Below are 22,416 nucleotides of genomic sequence, written 5' to 3' on the forward strand. Positions count from 1 at the left end.
CTCTCTATAGTTGGCCCAGTAGAATAGATTTGTGGTACTCATACTCCGACCATTTTAATTTTCTGGCACTTAATGGTTCCTCTTAGGCAGCTGGTGTTGTAAAATCATCTGACGTGTCATTTTCTTCTTCTCACTACAGCACATTTCATAGAGAAATATTGTATTTATGACTCCCTTATTTTGACAGCTACAAAATTATCTCTGATAATACTTTGGCATTAAAACAACTGAATGAGGTAGATAACTTAGAGTATTTCTATAAAAGGGGATTATTCCTACTTTTACTTAAAGGTGCACTGTGTAGTTTTGGGGAAGACATTTTTATCAGAAGAGAAAGATCTTTATTGACTGTTTTTTAAATGCCTAAATGAACAAGATAAATAAACACTTTGTTGAATAAACCAACTGACTTTACAGAATGAAGCTTGAGGATTTTCATAATGCCTGGAATAAATTGGCCTAATGATAGACAATGAATAATCATATACTAGGGTTGGGCTGATGGTTGACAGCCATGGACTTCTAATCTCTAACAATCATAACATTGTGATTTAAATGGCTCCCCACCAGAGGGCAAAACTAAGAGGTGTCTCCCCTCAAAGTTTAGGTAAGGCAAGAGTTGTTGTTGTTTGTGATATGTGGGGAGAGGAAATGAAAAAGAAGCATGTTGTTTCATCATTGCACTAACAGTACATCTCCATGTTTTATTTTCTTATTAAACCAGTTTAACGAACCCAAGACACTCATATTTGTGGCAGCAGTGTTTGTGTTCCTGTGTGCTGCTGTTTCCCTCAGTTGTGCCATTTTCATGCACAATTTGCTTAGGTTAGCTTCTTAGGGTAGTTGGCCAGCGTACTTTAACCCTTTAAAGGATCTCCATCACTAGATTAAAATCAAGTTACACTGCTATACTTCATAGGCATTTAGTTTATAAGCATCAATCTGCATAATTATATAATGTATATTATATAAATATATCATAAATATTTTTTTTCACTGACAGCTCGAGCAAAAGTTGATCTGATACACTTTAGCACTGGTGCATCCACAATACAATGCAGCCTGTATTCGATAATTTCCCGGTCTGGTATCAATAAAGTAATTCTATTCTATTTTATTACTTTGCCTGGAAGTACTTTTTGTTTACATTCTCTGGTCCAATCAGCGCGATGTCTTCGCGCATGCGTGCTGATTTTTCGAAATTTCAAATCACCCAATCAGAGGAGAGAAGGCGTCAATCCCCGGCAATTTCAAAACCGGATACGCGAGCTCAGTTGTTATGGAGCTGTTTTAACGTATCGTAAACTTCCACAACAAGCTAAACGAGGATTTGGGTGGTTTTAATCACTATTCTGGATAAAGTCGAGAGAAAGAACTGAACTCTTACAAAGATGGAAGAAGGAGAGACCGTGTCGATACCTTCCAGAAAAGGTTAGCGATCTTGGATAATTGCACAAAAGCTAGCTAGGTTATGCTAGCGTGGATGATTGTTAGCTACACCATGCTAACGCTAGTTACACGTTAATAAAATAGAGGATACATTTTTATGTTGAGTTAAATAAATACATTTGGTTTGATAACGTAGCTTCAAATCTGTGTTTGACGGACCGCCGTGAAAAGGCGTTACATTAGTTTAACGTTAATTTAGTTATCGCGAGTCTAGGCTCCCCTCTGATGCTGCACTTGTATGATAAAGATTGAGAAATGGAGCGGGATAAACAATGTCAAAACACTACTTAATAATCTGCTATGCCTGCTTAATTTTCCAGTAGCCTTTTTTTTTATATCGTATGAACGGCAACGTTACACGCCAGTGATGACATCGTTAATGCACTGCAGACAATGCATGATTTCAACACGCTCCACGTCCTGTTCAGTACTTATCGCTATAGTGTGTTTATTTATAGTTGAAAACATGTTGTTCCAGGCATGATTTTTGTCCGGAAAATCAAACCAGCAAACTTCATTTATTAGCACCTTTCGAACAAATCTAAATACAATTCATAGTGCTTTATAATTGATTGAAAAAACTTGGTATAGAAACAGGTTTAGAGACAAAACCACACCTATTGCAATAAAATTATTTTTTTCAAATGGTAAAAGAAAAAAAAACAAGCAATACAAATAGAATAGAATATTGAATGTAAAGTTGATTTGAAAAAGTTTATCAATATAAGGTAAGAATAATATAACAACAGTAACATGTAGGTAAATAAAATCTATATGAATTATATTAATATAGGAATGTAGGGCTATGATCCAGAAAAAATAAATTAAGATATGTACATACCTTAAAACCATACAAATGATAAGACACTACAAAAAATCCAGACTGAACAGATAGATTTAGTTTATGTTTAAGATATGAATGTAAAGATAGGTTAGTAGGTGTTCCTCATGAAAAAAGACAGCACTGGGCAGAGCTAGATGTAGGCCTAGTAGTTATTCACATTTTCATGTCGATGAAGGTTCTCAGTCATCCAGGTCATGGTAATTCTAGGTGCTGTATTGTAGGCAGCTGGACTTGTTTCAGTTTCTTGAGTTTCATCTCTCATCCAAGAGGCTTCTTCACACTTACCAACATGCTGAGGCAGAAACGTGCCCACCCTAAAGACAAAACACCCAGGCATAAACAGAGTAATTGAGTTTATGCTGTTTAAATGCAGCCAGGACTGCACAGAGAAAACAACCTCTCAATAAACAAATTGCTCAACACAGGAGTGTCAACTCCTCTGGTCAAGACTCTGCTGTCCACTTACATCTAAAGGAGAAAAATCACTCCTTTGAGGACAACAATGTAAACATCTTGAAGGAGACAGATGGTTTGTTAGTTTAACGTTAATTTAGTTATCGCGAGTCTAGGCTCTCCTCTGATGCTGCACTTGTATGATAAAGATTGAGAAATGGAGCGGGATAAACAATGTCAAAACACTACTTAATAATCTGCTATGCCTGCTTAATTTTCCAGTAGCCTTTTTTTTTTATATCGTATGAACGGCAACGTTACACGCCAGTGATGACATCGTTAATGCACTGCAGACAATGCATGATTTCAACACGCTCCACGTCCTGTTCAGTACTTATCGCTATAGTGTGTTTATTTATAGTTGAAAACATGCTGTTCCAGGCATGATTTTTGTCCAGAAAATCAAACCAGCAAACTTCATTTATTAGCACCTTTCGAACAAATCTAAATACAATTCATAGTGCTTTATAATTGATTGAAAAAACTTGGTATAGAAACAGGTTTAGAGACAAAACCACACCTATTGCAATACAATTATTTTTTTCAAATAGTAAAAGAAAAAGAAACAAGCAATACAAATAGAATAGAATAGAATATTGAATGTAAAGTTGATTTGAAAAAGTTTATCAGTATAAGGTAAGAATAATATAACAACAGTAACATGTAGGTAAATAAAATCTATATGAATTATATTAATATAGGAATGTAGGGCTATGATCCAGACAAAATAAATTAAGATATGTACATACCTTAAAACCATACAAATGATAAGACACTGCAAAAAATCCAGACTGAACAGATAGATTTAGTTTATGTTTAAGATATGAATGTAAAGATAGGTTAGTAGGTGTTCCTCATGAAAAAAGACAGCACTGGGCAGAGCTAGATGTAGGCCTAGTAGTTATTCACATTTTCATGTCGATGAAGGTTCTCAGTCATCCAGGTCATGGTAATTCTAGGTGCTGTATTGTAGGCAGCTGGACTTGTTTCAGTTTCTTGAGTTTCATCTCTCATCCAAGAGGCTTCTTCACACTTACCAACATGCTGAGGCAGAAACGTGCCCACCCTAAAGACAAAACACCCAGGCATAAACAGAGTAATTGAGTTTATGATATTTAAATGCAGCCAGGACTGCACAGATTTACACTGGGTAGAGAAAACAACCTCTCAATAAACAAATTGCTCAACACAGGAGTGTCAACTCCTCTGGTCAAGACTCTGCTGTCCACTTACATCTAAAGGAGAAAAATCATTCCTTTGAGGACAACAATGTAAACATCTTGAAGGAGACAGATGGTTTGTAAGAGGAGTAAAAAAAATCCATCCATGTCAAACTGGAATTGGCTGTCTTTTGAACAAAGGAGGTGGCTCAAGACATTACTTATCACCCACCTTCAATGCAGTGCTGAGTTCCCTTCCCAGATCACACCTGGGCTCACCCACCCTAGCAACCCACATGAAGGCTGGTTATGACCCTAAAGTGGCCCTAATGACTCCTAAACTCAGGGCTTATATATTTTCTTATGACTCTATAAGGACACTTCCATTAAGAATGTAAAAGCCTTCAGTTCCCCTCCAGTTAGTTTGAATTTTAGAACTTTAGACTTTGGATGAGAGGTGAACTGTCTTCAAGACATTGAAACAAGTCCAGTTGCCTCTGATACAGCACTTAGAATTCACATTTTCAAAAGCTGGACCAAGTACATTTTAGGTTTGAAATATTGATCAGTTATCCAAGGTGCTATAGATTGTGTATCAGCTAATCATTTAAACTCTAGTACGTTGTCACTGTCCAAATCTAGATTTTCTACAACAGTAAAATGTTTCATTAAACCTGCAGCTAGATGTCAGTATTTTTCTATGGATATTGTCTGTGCACTATTAAGACACTTGAGAAGTCCCCTACATTCACTAGAGGTCATATTGTTGACACTGCTGAAAGTTAAGAGTCAGTTAAGATGACTCACCTGCTGCTCTTACAGTTGGATGAAAGTAGATATTCACTTTCTCTATTCTGTTCCTCACAGTTCAATAGACAGTTGAACTGTTGACTATTTGAGTGTCTTCACTTCAATAAGCAGAACTGAACTGTAGTTCAAATGTTGCCTCTGATAGATAAACTACATTGGTAAATTGTTTCTCTGGAGTTAAAGTGAAACTCTCGCCAAAAAGCAACCGAGGCTTTATTTGTCATTTAAATATGAGTCAAACCTTTGTGTAAATGCAGAATTACGACGAAAGAGGCACTTTTAAGATTTACCGCAGTTTCGTTTTCGGGGAAGTAGTCGGAGGTGCTACTGCTAACGTGAATTGTCCAAAAACCTTCTTTTTAGTAAACTCTGCGTACACAAACGTTTTCAAGGCTCGTGTTCATGTGTAGAGACCCTGGTGATACTACGAGCAAAGTTTCATGTTGTGTTGAGCCTTCTTAGTGTTTTAAAAATAGCGATTTTGATGTTAGCTTCAGAGTGCCCCTGCACCCCATTGAAAATTAGCTTGCCCGAGAACGAAACTATGGTAAATCTTATAAGTGCCCCTTTTGTCGTAATTATGCATTTACACGAAGGTTGACTCCTATTCAATCACAAATAAAGCCTAGGTTGCTTTTTGGCGAGAGTTTCACTTTAAACTATAGATAGGATTTTAATGTTATCTGCATTTATACACAATATACATGTGCAGACACATTTATGAATTTACAGTTCATGGGACCATTGATACTAAATTCCTGTGTTATTTGCTGTAACAGAGCTACGTAAGCAGAAGCTGATGGAATATTTGGTAGCAAAAGGAAAGCTGAAACAGCCAAACCCAAAGTAAGAAGACAAAATTCTATGCATGTGATAATGTTATTTATTATATCTAGTTTACTAAATCCACTAAATTGTACTTCCCAGGCAATCCTTCTGTGATGACTGTCGGGGTAAAAAGCCTGTGACCTTGGCACAAAAGGTTGGTAGGAACCATTATTTGGAGTAATTGAGCGCTAGAAAAACAGAAATTTTAAACAATGACGTTAATTTGGTGTGTTACTGAGTTGGCCTGATAATTCCTCATGCTTCATTTCCTAACAAACACTGATAAAGGTTTTTTATTCAGAGCTCTGGAACAAGGGTAGAATTGAGTCAAACACATGTTTTTGTTTTCGCAGGTTGTTGTGGGAAAAGAGAACGTGGCTCCTGCAGAGAGAACTCAATATGAAATCACAAAAGCTCCAACTCTGGCAGCTGGATCCTCAATTCCCCCTGCCAGAAGAGTATTTGGTGTAAAAAATAAAGTGAATGTTAAAAGCGGCATACTTACTGGACAGCACGATACCACTCGTCCATCTGCAACCAATGGCCCAGCCCAGCCCAAACTTAACCCTGTGCTCACAAGAATGTACACCGTTAAGTCCTCTAAAACCAACCAGAATACAGCCAGCCTTCTCAAAAAGCAGCCAAACACAGGAATACAATCTTCAGGCAGAGCCTTTTCAAATGCAGTCCATACAAATGTGACAAAATCAAACAGCAGATTCAGTAGCGCCTCAAGTGCTACCTGGACAGGTCCAGTGAAAACACTCAGTGCCAGGCTGAGTCTCGGCCCTTTTGTCCAAACAAAAACGGGACTCATTCCTGCAGTGACCCAGCCAAGAAACAGTCAAAATTTAATACACACCTCTGCCACTGCAGGTAAGACCAGCACCACCACTTCTACTACTTCTGTTGCTAACAATGTGCAACCCAGAACCTGTTCATCAGTCTTTGTTTCTAAGAGGTCTTCCGTGGTTAAGAGGAAAACATTACCTACCACTGCTGAAAACAACACTGTCAATGGGAAGAAAACTGCTTCCTCGACCGCAAGAGCTGGGATTAAAGTTCAAGATCGGAACAATACTAACTCCAAACCACTTTTGGGTAAACATCCTCAGCCATCTTGTAAGAGTCAACTGTCAAATGGACTGAAATCAACATCCAGCTCCTCCAAGTGCACAGCAGCGCCTATTAAGCCAGAGAAGAGAGTTTGGATGTCAAAAATTAACAAATCATCTGGGCAGCCGACAGACAGGTCCACAAAGCAGAGAACTGAGGGTGAAGGACAGAAAAATGGCACACATTGCAATGTTGCCTCCCAAATGTCCTCAGGACCAGCGAGCAGGAGCATTTCCAGAGTAGTCGGCGGGGTTAGGCAAGCTGCTGTGGCTGAGCATGGAGGGAAAACCAAGACATTAAAAGACAAAGATAGCAAGAGGGGACACATCTCAGCAATTCCCCTTCAACCACAGACAGGTATAAAAAGAACAGGCGTTCCAGTGATGTCACAGACAGTTCCCCAGCCCACTAGGACCATCAGACATACAAGCCAGGCCAAGGACATCAAGACGACAAAGGCCCCGGTACGGGTCATTCCCCAGACAGAGGGAAAGAAACTGACTGCTGCCCAGGAGGAAAGAATGTAAGTACAACAGTACAAAAACCCAAACTATAGGAACTGGAATTTTTCTGTAAAGGTCCAATGTGTTACTCTTTATCATTACTAATGAAAACTTGTGTTGCTATGGAGAAGCCTATAAATCATATTTTCCAGGCGTAAGGTGTCGTCATAGCAAAAATCATACTTGAAATTGAGAATCTGTCTGATTACAAAATTGCAAATAGCACTGGTGAAGAGGTGGAGGCAAAAAATGATTCACAATTTCTTTTTCCATTTCTCTTTTTGTGCACTGGTTCACTTAGCTGAGCAGCCAATCAACCAGTCTTGTTTTTTCAGCAAAATATATCTAATAAAAGATTAGGAAGACAAGTAGGAAGTCCACCCCAGTTTTTTAATCCTATGACCAATTTCATTTATCTTGCTTTGCTCTCATTTACCGCATTTCTCTGCTGTGCTGTCCAATAAAGTAAAACATCTAAAAAGAAAGTCAAATTAATGTTGACAGAAAACTACACCCTCTGCTCTATTATTTCGTATCAAGGAAAAAACTACAGGAATGGCGGGAAGCCAGGGGCATTTCCTACAAGCGTCCTTCAATGCCTGTGAAACCTCAGGTCAGGCGCACTGTGGCTTTACCCCAGCCGTTCTGGGCCACCATGAAGGATGAAGACGAGGCCCACTCCCTTATCTCTGCTGTGGACAGATCCCTGGTTGATTGCATGAAATTGCTTTGTGAGGTAAATGTCGTGGAGTGAGGGTTTGTTTTTTGGCCTTTTGACTTGATCTAATTTCCCACTGATTATTGCATTTTATTGAAGTCACGTGTTGGACATATTTTGTAAGATTGGTGTATGCATATGTTTTTTTATGGGAAGGTGTGGTCAAAAGGAACGGGTTCATTTAAGTAAGGAATTTCAAAAGTGAGTGAAAAGATTGCAATTTAGATCCTGGATCATCAGTTTGATTGAATAGATCATGATATTATTTTTTGGTGAGATCACCCATCGCTTATGTTGAAGATATGTCAGGGCATGGGGTTCACATGTAGTTTAATCATTCTGTAAACTTTTGTTCCAGCATGCTGATGTCCTTTCTTGCCATCTATGAGTGTGTATGTATTGCCCCCACAGGGTTGCCCTCCAAAGCAGGTGAAGGATGTTCTCTCAAGGCTGCCAGCAGTGTCCCAGAAGTTTGCCAAATACTGGATCTGTCAGGCCCGCCTCATGGAGCAGGAGGGCAACCTCGATGTCCTGCCCATGTTTGAAGAGGCAGTTCGTGTTGTGTTGGAGGTAAGATGTCTCTGATATTCAAACTTGAGACTTTCTTTTTTCTTTTTTTACATAAGAGGTTTGCAGTTTTATTGTAGAGAAACAGCAGTTTTATTCATTTTTTGTGTATCTTAAATCTAGCTGGTTTGGCATGATCAGTTGCTTGCAGTCTGTTTCTCCCCTGTTTTTGCTGCTGATTGCTGCATGTTTTGATGTGTTAGTTGTCTAGTATTAAACTACTGGGAGGAATGTACATTACGTTGCATCACTTCTTAGGTATGTATGTACATGTGCGTCCACCAGCTAAACAAAATGGACGCTCAATCATAGAAAAACAGCTCCACACTTCTACTAATAGATGTTAAAATGTCCACCTTTTAGTTTTAGGACTCAAATGACTAGTTGATAGGGGGGCTCTTGTTGGCGACTTTACAAATCTGCGTGACCTGGCTTCAAGCAGTGTTGCATTTGAATTTTTTTTTGGTATGATGAAATACTTTGAATTAACACAGCTGGATAGGCAATAAACAGACAACATTTACATTTTTTTAAATGTAAAAACTGTTTCTCAATTGAATTTCCAGTACATAGTATCATGTACTATGATCTGTTGGGTTTGGCAAAATGACAAGATGATGGACTTAAGTGAGCCGACCGATAAATCACTTGGGCTGACATCAGCAGCATCTGTTGTTAAATTATCACAGATCTATTATTAAAGCAGGGTGTGTAGTGGAATAAATCCTACCCCTACCCATAAAGGAATGGCAAAGATATACTTGAGGTTATTTGCAAACGGTAATGCCATTACAAACTTTACAACTGGAAACTCTCCCGCTCAGTACATGACTTTGGCCACAAGTATCAGCCAGTGTATCTCTTTTAGGCTTTGTAAACTCTAAAATATCTATGTCTTAAATAATCTATCTTTCTTTAAATAATAATAAATCTAGTAGGGGTGTCAACGTTTAAATTTTTTTCTACACGTGTAAACGGGGCTTCTAACCGACGTGTACCCGGTTACATGTCAGAGATTTATGATCTCTTCTATCGCAGTTGCGGTAGCACCGATGCCAGCAGCAGTCTCTCCCTCCAACTTGTTCGGGTGTTTCCATCGCAGGTGGTTTAGCATGGATCCCGTGCTGTTGTTGTAAGCCAACTTTGCCTGACATAGCCTACACTCAACTTGATTTCCACTGGCAGTTTGTTCAAAAAACACACAGTGCTCCACTTGTTGACCGCCGCCATCGCGTCCACCGGTCAACTATAAGTGACGTGACGCGACACTGGCTGCGGGTTTTATTTATTTATTTATTTTTTGTATATCAACATAACATTGTGCCCCATTCATCTATTATGTATGCGGATAACTGCACTAGTGGGAACATTTAAGTGTATAGTTAGTTAATGTTATTATCTGAAGCTTTCAGGTAACATTATCTTACTTTCACTTTTAAAAATTGCGTCCGTCCAATTTTCCTTCAGGCATCGGTATCAATTTATAGCGGGTCGGCTCTGTTACGGAATATAATCTGTGCTACTGTCGGAAAACGGGTCAGATGCGGTGACCTGTGCAGGACTCTGCTCTAAGTCAGTGATTCTTAACCATAGGGCCGCGGCCCAAGCTTGGGCCGCAAGCGCCACCTAGAGGGCCGCCAAAAACTTTCAGTTTTGCACCTGTGGGCCGCGAGGGCCGCGGGACTGCATTGGTTATCAACTGAAGACACCAGAGAAAAGCTGTTATCCATGAGACGCTCAGTTACAATGCAGCTTCCGACCACACGGTGGCGGTAATGCGTCAGTAAGTTGTTTAAGAAGCTCACAGAAGAACAGAAGACATTCAGCTTGCTGCTCACCTGTAGCCAGGGGCGTCGCACGGTGCGACTCGCACCCGTGCGAGGTGTCGGTGTTTTAACACCCACACTTTTCCCGGTGAGAGGGTTCAACACCCTCACTTTTTCTGCCGTTTATCCGCAGTTTTGCACAAACGCCTCACTACAGTCGCTCAGTTTCTTTGGCCGCTCTGTATCTGCGCTCGCTGCAGCTGCCTCCTCTCCCCCTCCCACTCCTGTTGCTGCTTCAAACAAACATGACACCGGCTTTGGGACTGACCGGCTGATGATTGGCTGTTCTGCCTTAAGTCCCGCCTTTCTTGCTGGGTTAGATTTATTGTTCAGCACGTGCTGATGATGCGGGAACAAACGTAAAATACCAAATAATAGCCCGTTTATTTGTTTCAATCACTTAACAGACCAGGCGTTTATTTGGGACAGGCGTTTAATTCCCTCCTCACAAAACTCAGGGATGAAAATGTCACAAACTTGGCCAGCTTCTCTGTGAATTCTCTGGCATCCTTCTGGGCACAACACGTGAAAAAGGCGAAGAAGAAAAACGTGCGGTGTCAGCTGTCACGTCTTCTTCCTTTATGTTTTTTCAAAATAAATTAGGCTCTGCATTGGCGGTTATTTACCCAAATATACACCTCCACCCAGCGTTTAAAGGGGACCACATGATGTGTTTTCTAATGTTTTTATGTGTTTACAGCTGCTAATGTATGTAACGCTGTCACTGTGATGATACATGACAGTTAAATATTGAATATGTCTATAATAACCACATCCTGACATGTAACTGTGATTTTTGATGGGTACTAATAATAACAATCATGACAAAAAATTAACAAAGACTGCAGATCATGATAAGAAGCTGTAACTGGCAGTGAGCTGCTTTCTTTTCTGTTAGCAGTGAAGTGATGTACTCCATGACAGAACATTATAAAATATGATAATGTATAAAATAATGTTAAACGGTGAAAAAAAACGTACAGTTGCAGTAGGCTTCTATTATAAATATGCAGCATATATAGTTTATTATTATTATTATTATGACTACTACTACTATTTTTCTGCATATTCTTGACTTTGAATGGGAGCTGCTGTAAATCATTTCTGATCTGATTCATATATTATGCAGTCAGTTGTCAATATTTTAAGTTAGATTAAATGAATCAAGACAGATGTCACATTTACATGTCAGGGTGTGGTTATTATAGACACAGATTCAATATTTAAGTCATTTATCATCACAGTAACAGTGTTACATACCAGCCTTAAACTGCTAAACTGTTGAGTTAAACTGTGGTCACTGTATGTTACTGCGTTGACGATTCAGGACCCGTGTCAAAATTAAGAAACTGTTCTGTGAAACTTTCTTCTGCCCATGACCACAATATGTTGACTGAAGTTCATTAAAAATCTTTGTGGTTATCACGTATAATCACGTAATTGTATTATTTATTCAACTTTATTAACGTATTACCATGTTAAACTGTAAGTGGATTTTACTTATTATTGAATACAAATCAAACCAAGAGTGAGATCAATTTAACCTATATGCAGTGTTGGGGAGACCTGTAACTTGCTGGTAGTTAAACTACATTCATATTTTGTGCTGCGTCAAGTAATTCAACTACTTTTTGGGTAATTTTTTGTAGTTTAACCACTCAATTTACTAACTACAATTTTGGCAAATAAGACGAGTTTTCATATATATGTATGTATATATATATATATATAGAAATAGAAATAAAAGATCTATATAATATACATTTTATTTTATTTTTCTTTGATGAAGTTCAACACTGGTGTCCCAGCCAGTGCAGCATGTGAGCGGCTTTTTAGTGTTGGTAAAGATGTTTATAGTGCCAACTGGATCCGGCTGTCTGGTAAAAACTTCGAGAGACTGCTCATGTGACATCTAGTTCTAGTGCCGAAGTGTTAGTGCCTCTGAAGTTCCTGTGATGTTGACCAAAAATGTCAGCTTTTGTTCTTTAAAAAATAAAACTTGAGTTGAGAGGCATATTTGTATGTGAATTTTTTGTAGGCTATTATATTTTGTTTCATGTACATCATATGTTGATTTATTTAACGCTGATTTAAATGAGTATAATGAGTATAAGTAGTTGCTAAAGCTACTTTTTTAGCAGTAGTTTTACAAACCACATTTCTCCAGAAGTAGAAATGCAGTTTGTTAAAACTACAGCCAGGCTGAACTACATGTAGTTTTACATGCTACGCTTGCAAACTAGCTTCCCCACTTCATATACAGTGTTAATATTTAATGGGCCCTGGGCCACTCTGCACTGAAAAAATTGGGCCTTAAGGTCGAAAAGGTTAAGAACCCCTGCTCTAAGTGACCATTTTAATCCTCTAGCCAATTATCAAGCTAAATATCCAACATGCTAGTTAACGTCACAGACTGCGGTGGAAGACAACGGTAAAATATTTCCACTGGATTTATTTATGCCTGAATTTTTAAGGTGTGGCGGCTTTTATTTTTCCGTGGCGGTGCGCTACAGTCAATTACATGTAGGGGAAACCCTGAAATGAACAAGGAGGAGGAGGAGGAAAAAAAAGACGTGTAAACGGTTATTGATTTTTCTAAACGGTTATGATTTGTTATGCGTGTACCCGTTTACACGTGTAGACGTTGACACCCCTAAAATCTAGTATCAGACAGTCAATGTAGGCCACTGTTTGACATGTTTCAAGTCACTGAGCATGAGAGTATATTTAATTCACTGGCTGAGCCACAAACTGAGCCCATCTGCTTATTTTCTCCATAAACAGCAACTCGGTGTGAGATAACATGAAGGAACAGACAATGTATTTATATGGCCCATTCCTAATGTCATGATATACATCATATCACCATCACAGTATAAAATGTCCATTTTAGAGGACTTAATTTACATCACTAACTTCTTGTCAAATATGAAAATGATATTAAAAGATAGTAATATCATCTGAAAAAAAATGTCTATATGATGATTTATAATCATTTAGCTCAGTTGGTAGAGTGGGCGTCCCATGTGCTGAGGCTCTGCAGCGGACCCGGTTTCGACTCCCAGTCTGGGTCCCTTTGCTGTGTGTCAATCCCCCTCTCTCTCTCTCCCTGTTTCCTGTCACCCTCTTCAGCTGTACTATTAATAAAGCCATAAAAGGCCAAAAACGTCACGGTGCCTGACAGCTCAGTCTTTATCATCACTCTTTATCATCACTGACAGGAAGTGCGAGTGTGCAAAATGCGGGTCAGGTCTGATAGCTGACAGGGGTTCAGTTTCAGACTAGATACAAAACTAGATACAAAACTTATCTGAATGGATCTTCTGCTTTGAGGAAAACATAGTTACTACTAGGGTTGAATTGACAAGAATGAATCTGTATTGGGTGTGTTAATATTTACATTTCCTTCTATGGATAGTGGCTAATAGGGTCTTTGAGCTATGTTGGTTGATATTGTACCTGATAGCTTGATTTCCCCAACACACTGTGAGTAATAAATCTCTGTTTCTGCCCTTCTATTTCATTCTAGCCTGTGGATGAGCTGCGGACTGTGGTGTTTGAGATTCTGAAGAAAAAGGACGAGATCCAAGATAGTAAGTTTACATGTCTTGTTTGTAACCACAGTGGTATAGTATACTAAGATATCATATACGGTGTTGCTCACCTTGAAGTCACTCTGTTTCCTTTAGATAGATAGATAGATAGATAGATAGATAGATAGATAGATAGATAGATAGATAGATAGATAGATAGATAGATAGATAGATAGATAGAATTACTTTAATGATCCCAGACTGGGAAATTATTTTGTTACAGCAGTAGTGGGTCTGCAAATAAAACACTTTGTACATAACATAAATAGAATCCAATATATACATAGTGTATATATACAGTGCACAGTGTGCTATAAACAATAAACAATAATAATATATACAACAAAACAAAATATGCAAAATATACTATAACAATAATAATATATACAACAAAACAGTAGAGAGACCAGAGTTCTCTGTCAGGCAGAGGTGAGAGAGTTGTTGTATAAAGTGATGGATTGTGGCAGGAAAGATTTCCTGTATCTGTTGCTACGACAGCGAAGCTGAAGCAGCCTTCCGGAGAAGGTGCTCCGCTGTCTGACCAGTGTGAGTTGGAGAGGGTGGAGAGGATTATCCATGATGGATAACAGTTTTTTCAGTGTCCTCCTCTCCACCACAGCCTCCAGAGTGTCCTGTTTGCAGCCAATCACAGAGCCAGCCTTCCTGATCAGTTTGTTGAGTCTGTTGGTGTCGCTGGCTCCGATGCTGCTCCCCCAACAAACCACAGCAAAGAAAAGTACACTGGCCACCACAGACTGATAAAAGATCTCCAACATCTTGCTGCACACATTGAAGGATCTCAGCTTCCTCAGGAAGTAAAGTCTGCTCATCCCCTTCTTGTAAACAGCTTCAGTGTTAGATCTCCAGTCCAGTCTGTGGTTGATGGTAACACCCAGATACTTGTAATCCTCCACCGCCTCCACATCCTTTCCCAGAATGCACAGAGGTTGGAAAGCCGTCTTCCTCTTCTTCCTGAAATCTATCACCATCTCTCTGGTCTTGCTGATGTTCAGCCGCAGGTGATTCTGTCCAGTCCACTCCACAAAGTTGTCTACCAGTGCCCTGTACTCCTCCTCCTGTCCCTCACTTATACACCCAACAACAGCCAAGTCGTCAGAAAACTTTTGCAGGTGACACGACCCGGTGTTGTACTGAAGGTCAGTGGTGTATAAGGTGAACAGGAAAGGAGACAGTACAGTCCCCTGTGGAGCTCCTGTATCACTAACCACCGCATCAGACAGAACACTGCCCATACGGACAAACTGTGGCCTGCCTGTCAGGTAGTCAGTAATCCAGGAGATCATTGTGTCGTCTACACCCATCACCCGCAGCTTCTCCCCCAGTAGCAGTGGCTGAATGGTGTTAAAAGCACTAGAGAAATCAAAGAATGTGATTCTCACAGTGCCTCCTCCACCATCCAGGTGCGAATGGGCTCGTTGCAGCAGGTAGATGACAGCGTCATCAACTCCCAAGTGGGGCTGGTAAGCAAATTGCAGAGGGTCTAGCAGGGCTCTCACCTGCGGCCTCAGGTTGGCCAAAACCAGTCTCTCCAGCACCTTCATGACGTAAGATGTGAGGGCCACTGGTCGATGGTCATTGAGGTCTGATGGTGTCGACTTCTTTGGAACAGGAACCAGACAAGAAGACTTCCAAAGCACTGGTATTCTCTCCTGACCCAGGCTCAGGTTGTAGAGGTGTTGTAGGACAGGAGACAGCTGGCTGGCACATGTCTTCAGGATCCTGGGGCTGATACCGTCAGGGCCTGCAGCCTTCTGCTGGTGGAGTCTCTCCAGCTGTCTCCTAACCTGGCCTGCAGTCACAGTCATGCGGGGGAGGCTGCTGGTGTCTTCAGTGGAGGACGATGAGGTGGAGGAGGAGGAGGAGGAGGAGGAGGAGGAGGAGGAGGAGGAGGAGGAGGAGGAGGAGGAGGAGGAGGAGGAGGAGAAGAAGGAGAGGTGCTGCACAGGAGAGCTCACATCAGGGGAGTGAGGGGGGAGGGGAGGAAGCATTTGGGGCAGTGAGGGTGTGTGGGGGTCTGGAGGTGTCATGGAGACGACAGAAGGCTGTGAGCTGAACCTATTGAAGAATCTGTTCAGCTCGTTTGCCCTCTCCAGGCTGCCCGATGACTGTCTGCCGCTCACCTTATACACCCAGTGATCTGCTTCATACCAGTCCACACATCCCTCACATTGTTCTGCTGGAGTTTGGCCTCCAGCTTCCTCCTGTAGGCGTCTTTACAGGCCCTCAGCATATCCCTGAGTTCATGCTGCACTCTCCTCAGTTCTTCCCTGTCTCCAGACCTGAACGCCCTCTTCTTCTTGTTAAGAAGGGCTTTCAGGTCATTGGTGATCCACGGCTTATTATTAGGGAAGCAGCGTACAGTCCGGGTTGGCATGGTGGTGTGTTCACAGAACCTGATGTTTTCTGTGATGCAGTCGGTCATGCTGTCGAGATCCTCTCCATGTGGCTCAACAAGTGCATCCCAGTCTGTCGACTCAAAGCAGTCCTGTAGTGCGTCAGCAGCCTCCTGAGTCCACCTCCTCACGCTCCTCGTGTGGACAGACTGCCGCTGAACAAGCTGCATCAGCTGAAGGAGGAACGTACACACAGATACTGATGTTGGACGTGAATTCCCGGGGCAAATAATAAGGCCTCACCCACAGTCAACAGTTCAATGTCTGGGGTACAGATACGTTTCTTCACATGAACATGTCCGGAATTACACCACCTCTCACTCACATACAGTGCAATCCCTCCTCCTTTTTTCTTTCCGCTGCTTGTCACGTCCCTGTCCGCCCGAACAGTGCTGAAGCCGAGAATCGCCACGCTGTGGTCCGGGATGTGTGAGTGAAGCCATGTCTCCGTGAAACACAACACACTGCACTCACGATATTCCCTCTGAGCCTTTATCAGCGCGGCGAGCTCGTCCGTCTTGTTTACTTTATGTAGCTGATTATCATGATCCTGTTCATGCCATGAACTAGGGATGGGCATTCGATTAAATTGTCTTAATCGATCGTCGGGAGAATTAACGATCAATTTTTGATTAATCATTAATATTTTTATATTAAAATTCACTATTTATAGGCTATATTCAAAAGCTGCTAGCAGCTGATATTACCCAATATAGATACAGTGCAAATCCGTCATTTATGGCCAACTGGAGTGTGTGTGCAAAGCAGGCAACGGAAATCCAGTTCACTCTGGTGGACTGTTGGCAGCAACGATATTGGCTGCGTTGTTATGAACGCATGCAATAACGCAGTCTTCAAGTCCCCATTGCTCTACAGCTTCATTTATTTTCTCAGCGAGGTGGTCAGCCGTATGCCGGCCTGGTAGGCTTTCTGTGAGCAGGACCGCTGAGTTCATTTGCTGATGTAGTGGCAGGTGATGGTGATGTAGCTCTCAGCTGTGAAAGCGGTTGTTCAAGTGGTACATCATTTGAGTCGTGGACGAGTTGTACTTATACACAGCTTCACAGTGTTGGCAGTGAACCAAGTCATTTTTTAAATCAAAATGGTCCCACTCCACACTTCGTCGTGACCTCTTCATGATTAACCTTACTTTTGAAATACATGGAAACTCACAGGTAACTGACTAGGCCTGTGGCATTTTTTTCAAACATTGCCCATGTGTGGTAAAATGTTGGATTGCTGCCACATAGCGACATTCATTGCATTCCTCAAGACTAACACTATGCAATATAACCTGCATCAGTTTTATCGATAAAAAATTAACGTCATCAACGAAATTCTTAATGATCAATTAATCAATCGTCGATTAATCATGCCCATCCCTACCATGAACTGTGCTACATTTTTCTGCCCCCATGCAGACATGGTAGCAATAAATTCAAAATAAAGTGTTCACCTTTTGTGACATAAAACAACACTAATAAAATGTATGTATTTTGGTTTCATGTTTGTACCCATTAGTTTAGCATTAGTTAGATGCAATACTGTTTGGTATTTGTCTCCAATCCAATCATTACTCATAGTAATGGCAGCACACATGCCTGAATTTAAAATGCTACGTCAGTCTTTTCAGAATAAAACACAGTCAAACACACAAACCACTGCCACATATTTTTTCTCCTTTCTGCAGAAGAAAGCATGAGGGCTGATTTTAACATCTCTGTCTGAGGATCATGGATGAGAGACCCTATTTTCCGATTTATATGAAAAAGTATTGACTAGCTATTAGAAATGCCTCTTAGTTCACTACATAATTCGGCATCGTGAACTACAGCCTCCAAAACTGAATAAACAACTCAGTAAAACAGGTTGAACATCACTGTTTTGATTTACTGTTGTTATTCTCTTTTAGTGCTCTACTCAGTGTAGTTTTCAGCATTTAACTCTAAAAAACAACTGTACTCTACACTACTATATTCAAATGGCAGACAGCCAAAGTAAGACACTGGTTGGTAAACATAGTTAAACACAGCTAAATACCCAACTATTGTTTAAATACCCAAGTTTTTATTCTCAGGAGTTGGAGACCAAATCTAAAACAAGAGTGAATAAAGAAGCCAAATGAATGCTAACGTTAATTGAAATCTGCAAGATTTGTAAATAAGCCACTGTTTGCTAACATGTTCACAAAAACTACTTTGTCAATGTTGTGTTTACAGCATGATAAAGAAAACAATGAATGGATATTTAAGGTTAATTGTGTTTGTAATTTTTTAATATAATGCATATTCATAGTGTTTTTTTTCCACATAATTTAACTTCTTGTGTTTTTGTCAGCGTCTGATGGAAATGGGAAAGAGGATGACCAGGTTTCCGCAGGTGAAAGCACTCCTGAGAGTATCAACAATCCACTGATGACCCCCAAACCTGTCAGAGCCCTCATCTGTGGGGAGCAAGGAGGGTCATCTGTAGTAAAGTACAAGATCACAGCAACTCCTGGGTATGTTTGAGTGATCTTTACAACTTCCAGCAATGTATAATGTATAAAGAGTTAAGTTCAACAGGTCCTGGGGCTAAATTATTATTATCGTGATGCTGGTGCTAGCTTTGTTAGCAGCTTTTATATTGGGCTGTCATATCTGACACAGATGCCTCTGCCCACCTGAGTCAAATCGACTCACGTCAGCTCTGCAAAACAAAAGCTGTATATTCGTAGTCTAACTGTGCACAGCATAGTTTCTACTGTTGCTAAATTGTACAGAAGTATAAATCTGCAACAGTGGAAACTATTGTTGTAAAATGCTGCTGGCTGAGACAAAGCAGCCCCATTCTCTAATGGCAGTAGGATACCTGCAGGCAGTGAATTGGAAGAATGACTGATTCTGACTAATATCTGTTTTCTTCATCACTCTATATTGAAATGGTCAGGAAACCATTTATTTTTTAACCACTTTAGACATAGATTTATTATTGCGAATATCCAGTGACTTTGCCTGTTGTAAATATTACTGTTGCTAATCGAGAAACAACATTTGGTTATATTTAAAATGTATTAAATGTATTTTATGAATAAAGGACTGATTAGATGTAGGGTTTTTCAGCATTATGTTCTTCAAGGTCTGCAGGTCTGATAACGTTACATGCACATTTCCCCTCCAGCTCCAGTCAGTATTTCACATTACAGTACATAAACACCTGACAATGGAGGTCACCTCTATGGATCACCGCTGCAGTCAGGTTGATAAACAGAAGTAAAGATAATTCCACTGTTTAATTCAAAAGTTATTGATTGTTACATTAAAAAAGAATACGTTTAACCGACTTGTTTTTCTGGTGACAGCTAGAGAGTGTTCCAACCATTAACCGACTAGACAACTAAGCATGCATGAGTGTAAAACAAGTAAAACATGAGGGTGATGATGGGCAATGGTATGTCGCTGGTATACAGTCGTTCTGAGAGTCAACAGAGTCAAGTTTAGACAACAGGTAAGAGAGATGTTCCAGACGTGACGGACAATGCTTGCCAAAAATATGTTCTAGCTGGTACGTGCATATCAACATGGGGACGTTTTTGCCAGTATAGTTAATGTTTTTTATATTTATATTTAATGTTTGTTGAGAGAGTGATGGACAGGTCAGTCACTTCCTTTTTTTAAATCATGACATAATAATTAAGAAAGAGACAGAAATGGCTGGATATGTCTGTGTCCTATTCAGAGGGTCCAGAAGTTGACCTGAACTGGCTGTAGTCACCATTGTTTCTCGGAAGCTGGATAATTGAAAAATTGTTATTGATTTTCTTTTCTTTATTTTCCTTTAGTGGCCTTTCAAGTCAACAGCAGGAACCGGCACGGGTCAACGGCCAGGAGGTTCGCTTCTTCACTCCAGTTAGACGCTCAGTGCGCATCGAGAGAGCCTCACTGCGTTACCCTGTGTCCCTCCAGGACCATGATCTCTGCGTGGCCTCATACAATGACCTGATCTCCGAGGAGGATAAAGAGACAACTGAAGAACAGAAGGATTGGGAAAACAGCCCGTCTGCTATCGACACGCCAATGTATATCTACAGAGAGAACGAAGCACTTAAAGATAAAGTGTTGGTCAAGCTAGTCTGTGATGAAGGCGTTTAGCTTTAGGTGCTTACTTCATCACCATGTAGTCAAGACAAAATGCAGATGTTCCGATGTTCGAGAACAAAGAACAATGTATTAAAATGTATGTTTTACGTTTATCTTTGTAAGGATGGAACCTGACGAGGTCACCAAATGTTTTATTATTAAGTTAGGTATTTCTCTCCCTTGCTTATGGAAATCTTATAGTGTTTATTCTGTTGGTGCCTGTATTATTTTATTCCTTTAAATAATGTGGTGTACATAGCAATGTAAAAATAAATGGCTTTTTGTAAATCTCTCTCTATATACTGTAGTTGTGATGTATTCATCTTTATCAGGCATATGGACTTTTTTCTTTGTGGACTGCTCATCTTTTTAGTTGTTAGTATTGGCTGTCAAGCATCTAACTGAAACTGTGCATATTGGTGTGTGCATGAAACTTTAGCATAAGGATTTTTGCTAGACCTAATTGCGTGCCTCGAAGTCACTAAGTGGCAAAACATGCGGAAACACCAGAGACCTGTCAGTGAAAATCAGCTACTGGCAATCATCCTTTTAATACTCTTCCCACTGTTTGATTTAAAAACCTGATAAACGTGCAGTTTAGCAGGTTTGTTTTTTAAAGCTTAGCAGTATGACATTTTTTCTGATTTGAGACACTGTACGGTAGATACTGCATGAGCAAAGGTCATAATAGTCATAATGTCTTGTGAGTGCTGACAAGTTAGCATATGGCGCAACCCATGAGAAGTGTTAAATTAAGTAAGTAGTTACTAATTACTGTTACTAAAACCAGTCAAATTAAAGTAAAGCTTAAACAATAATTTTTTATTTTACGATTATTTCCATGTATTTCTTCTGTAGAATGTTAAACTTTGTTCTTATCTTTGGAGATCATAACTTAATCCCCCTTTGAAAGTTTTGCCTGGATCTTTCACCTGCATGGTGCTGCATTCCACTAAGAATAGCTTAGTTGTCTTGTAACACTCGAGAAAGAAAATCTGTGGCTGAGCTTTTCAAGTGTGGTTTGTTTGAGGGGAAACTATGCACCACACAGTACAATATCCAGCAATAGAGTGTGGTGTTCTGAAATTGGATTAGTGTATATGAACACAAATTTTAAAGTGTGACTCTGCACGGCTTTTCTTTGAATGAAACACAGCATGAAATGGTCTGGACAAACAAATGGCCAGAAATTAATCGCCAGCGTACAAATTGAGGGTTTGCATTAAGACTGGTTAGTTTAATGCAACAAAAACACAGGATTCCCTTTGGTTAAATCTGTTCCCATGTCCACAAATTCTTTACATGAAATTTCACTGATTACCTCATGTACTGCTGTGATACTGGGTTGCCATATCAACTAAGGTGTCAATGTATTTAATACAGTACAAAATTATGAATGCTTTAGAAGTTAGTTCAATGGCAGGTTATCATCACTGACTTCTTGAAGGTGTCACCTCTTTTGTGTTTTAGATTATCAGTCCGTTCTATCTAAACTGCTAAAATATTCAACATCCTTGTCTGCATTCAGAGTGCAAAAACCATGACACCAGATCACATACAAGATTACGTTTCAATGTTCCTCATACCGAAACTGAACTGGTTTCTGTAACTGCACTTTCCTCACTGAAATGAACTGCAAACACATTTGACATTAAAGGGGCTCTGTTTAACAACTTCTTGCATATTACATGTGTTACTCACTTATTTATTGACTACTGAAAAAACTGTTTGTCAACAGCTGAACAATTACGTAATAATAAATTGCTGTTTTGATGTATTCCAATCAGGATTTTGACCACATCACAGCACTGAGACTGCTCTTGCCATGTTCTGTCCTCAATGACATTCATTTAAACACAGACAGTGGCAAGATTTCAGTCTTAGATCTCAGTGCAGCGTTTGACACGGTCGACCACAATATTCTACTGGAACAAAGTCCCAGAAATCTGCAGGTCTGTTCCAACTCTGACCTCTTTTAAATCAAGGCTGAAGACCTTTCTGTTTGCCACTGCCTTTC

The 22,416-nt window shown here is 40.1% G+C and overlaps 1 protein-coding gene across 2 annotated transcripts; it reads left to right on the forward strand.

The window, feature by feature from the left end:
• The first annotated feature begins 1,237 nt into the window (after nucleotides 1-1,237).
• Nucleotides 1,238-20,699, forward strand: ckap2l (cytoskeleton associated protein 2-like). Of its 2 annotated transcripts, XM_030418321.1 has the most exons (9): nucleotides 1,238-1,431; nucleotides 5,496-5,562; nucleotides 5,644-5,698; nucleotides 5,898-7,183; nucleotides 7,704-7,899; nucleotides 8,293-8,451; nucleotides 13,804-13,867; nucleotides 18,619-18,781; nucleotides 20,102-20,699. In XM_030418321.1, the coding sequence occupies exons 1-9, from the start codon at nucleotides 1,392-1,394 to the stop codon at nucleotides 20,409-20,411; spliced, it is 2,340 nt and encodes a 779-aa protein (XP_030274181.1). In that variant the 5' UTR covers nucleotides 1,238-1,391; the 3' UTR covers nucleotides 20,412-20,699. The 2 variants fall into 2 exon arrangements, with proteins under 2 accessions (XP_030274181.1, XP_030274182.1); XM_030418322.1 differs by lacking the exons at nucleotides 5,496-5,562; nucleotides 5,644-5,698.
• Nucleotides 20,700-22,416: the final 1,717 nt, after the last annotated feature.

The sequence above is a fragment of the Sparus aurata genome, chromosome 5 (assembly GCF_900880675.1).
Source record: "Sparus aurata chromosome 5, fSpaAur1.1, whole genome shotgun sequence".
Classification (NCBI taxonomy): domain Eukaryota; kingdom Metazoa; phylum Chordata; class Actinopteri; order Spariformes; family Sparidae; genus Sparus; species Sparus aurata.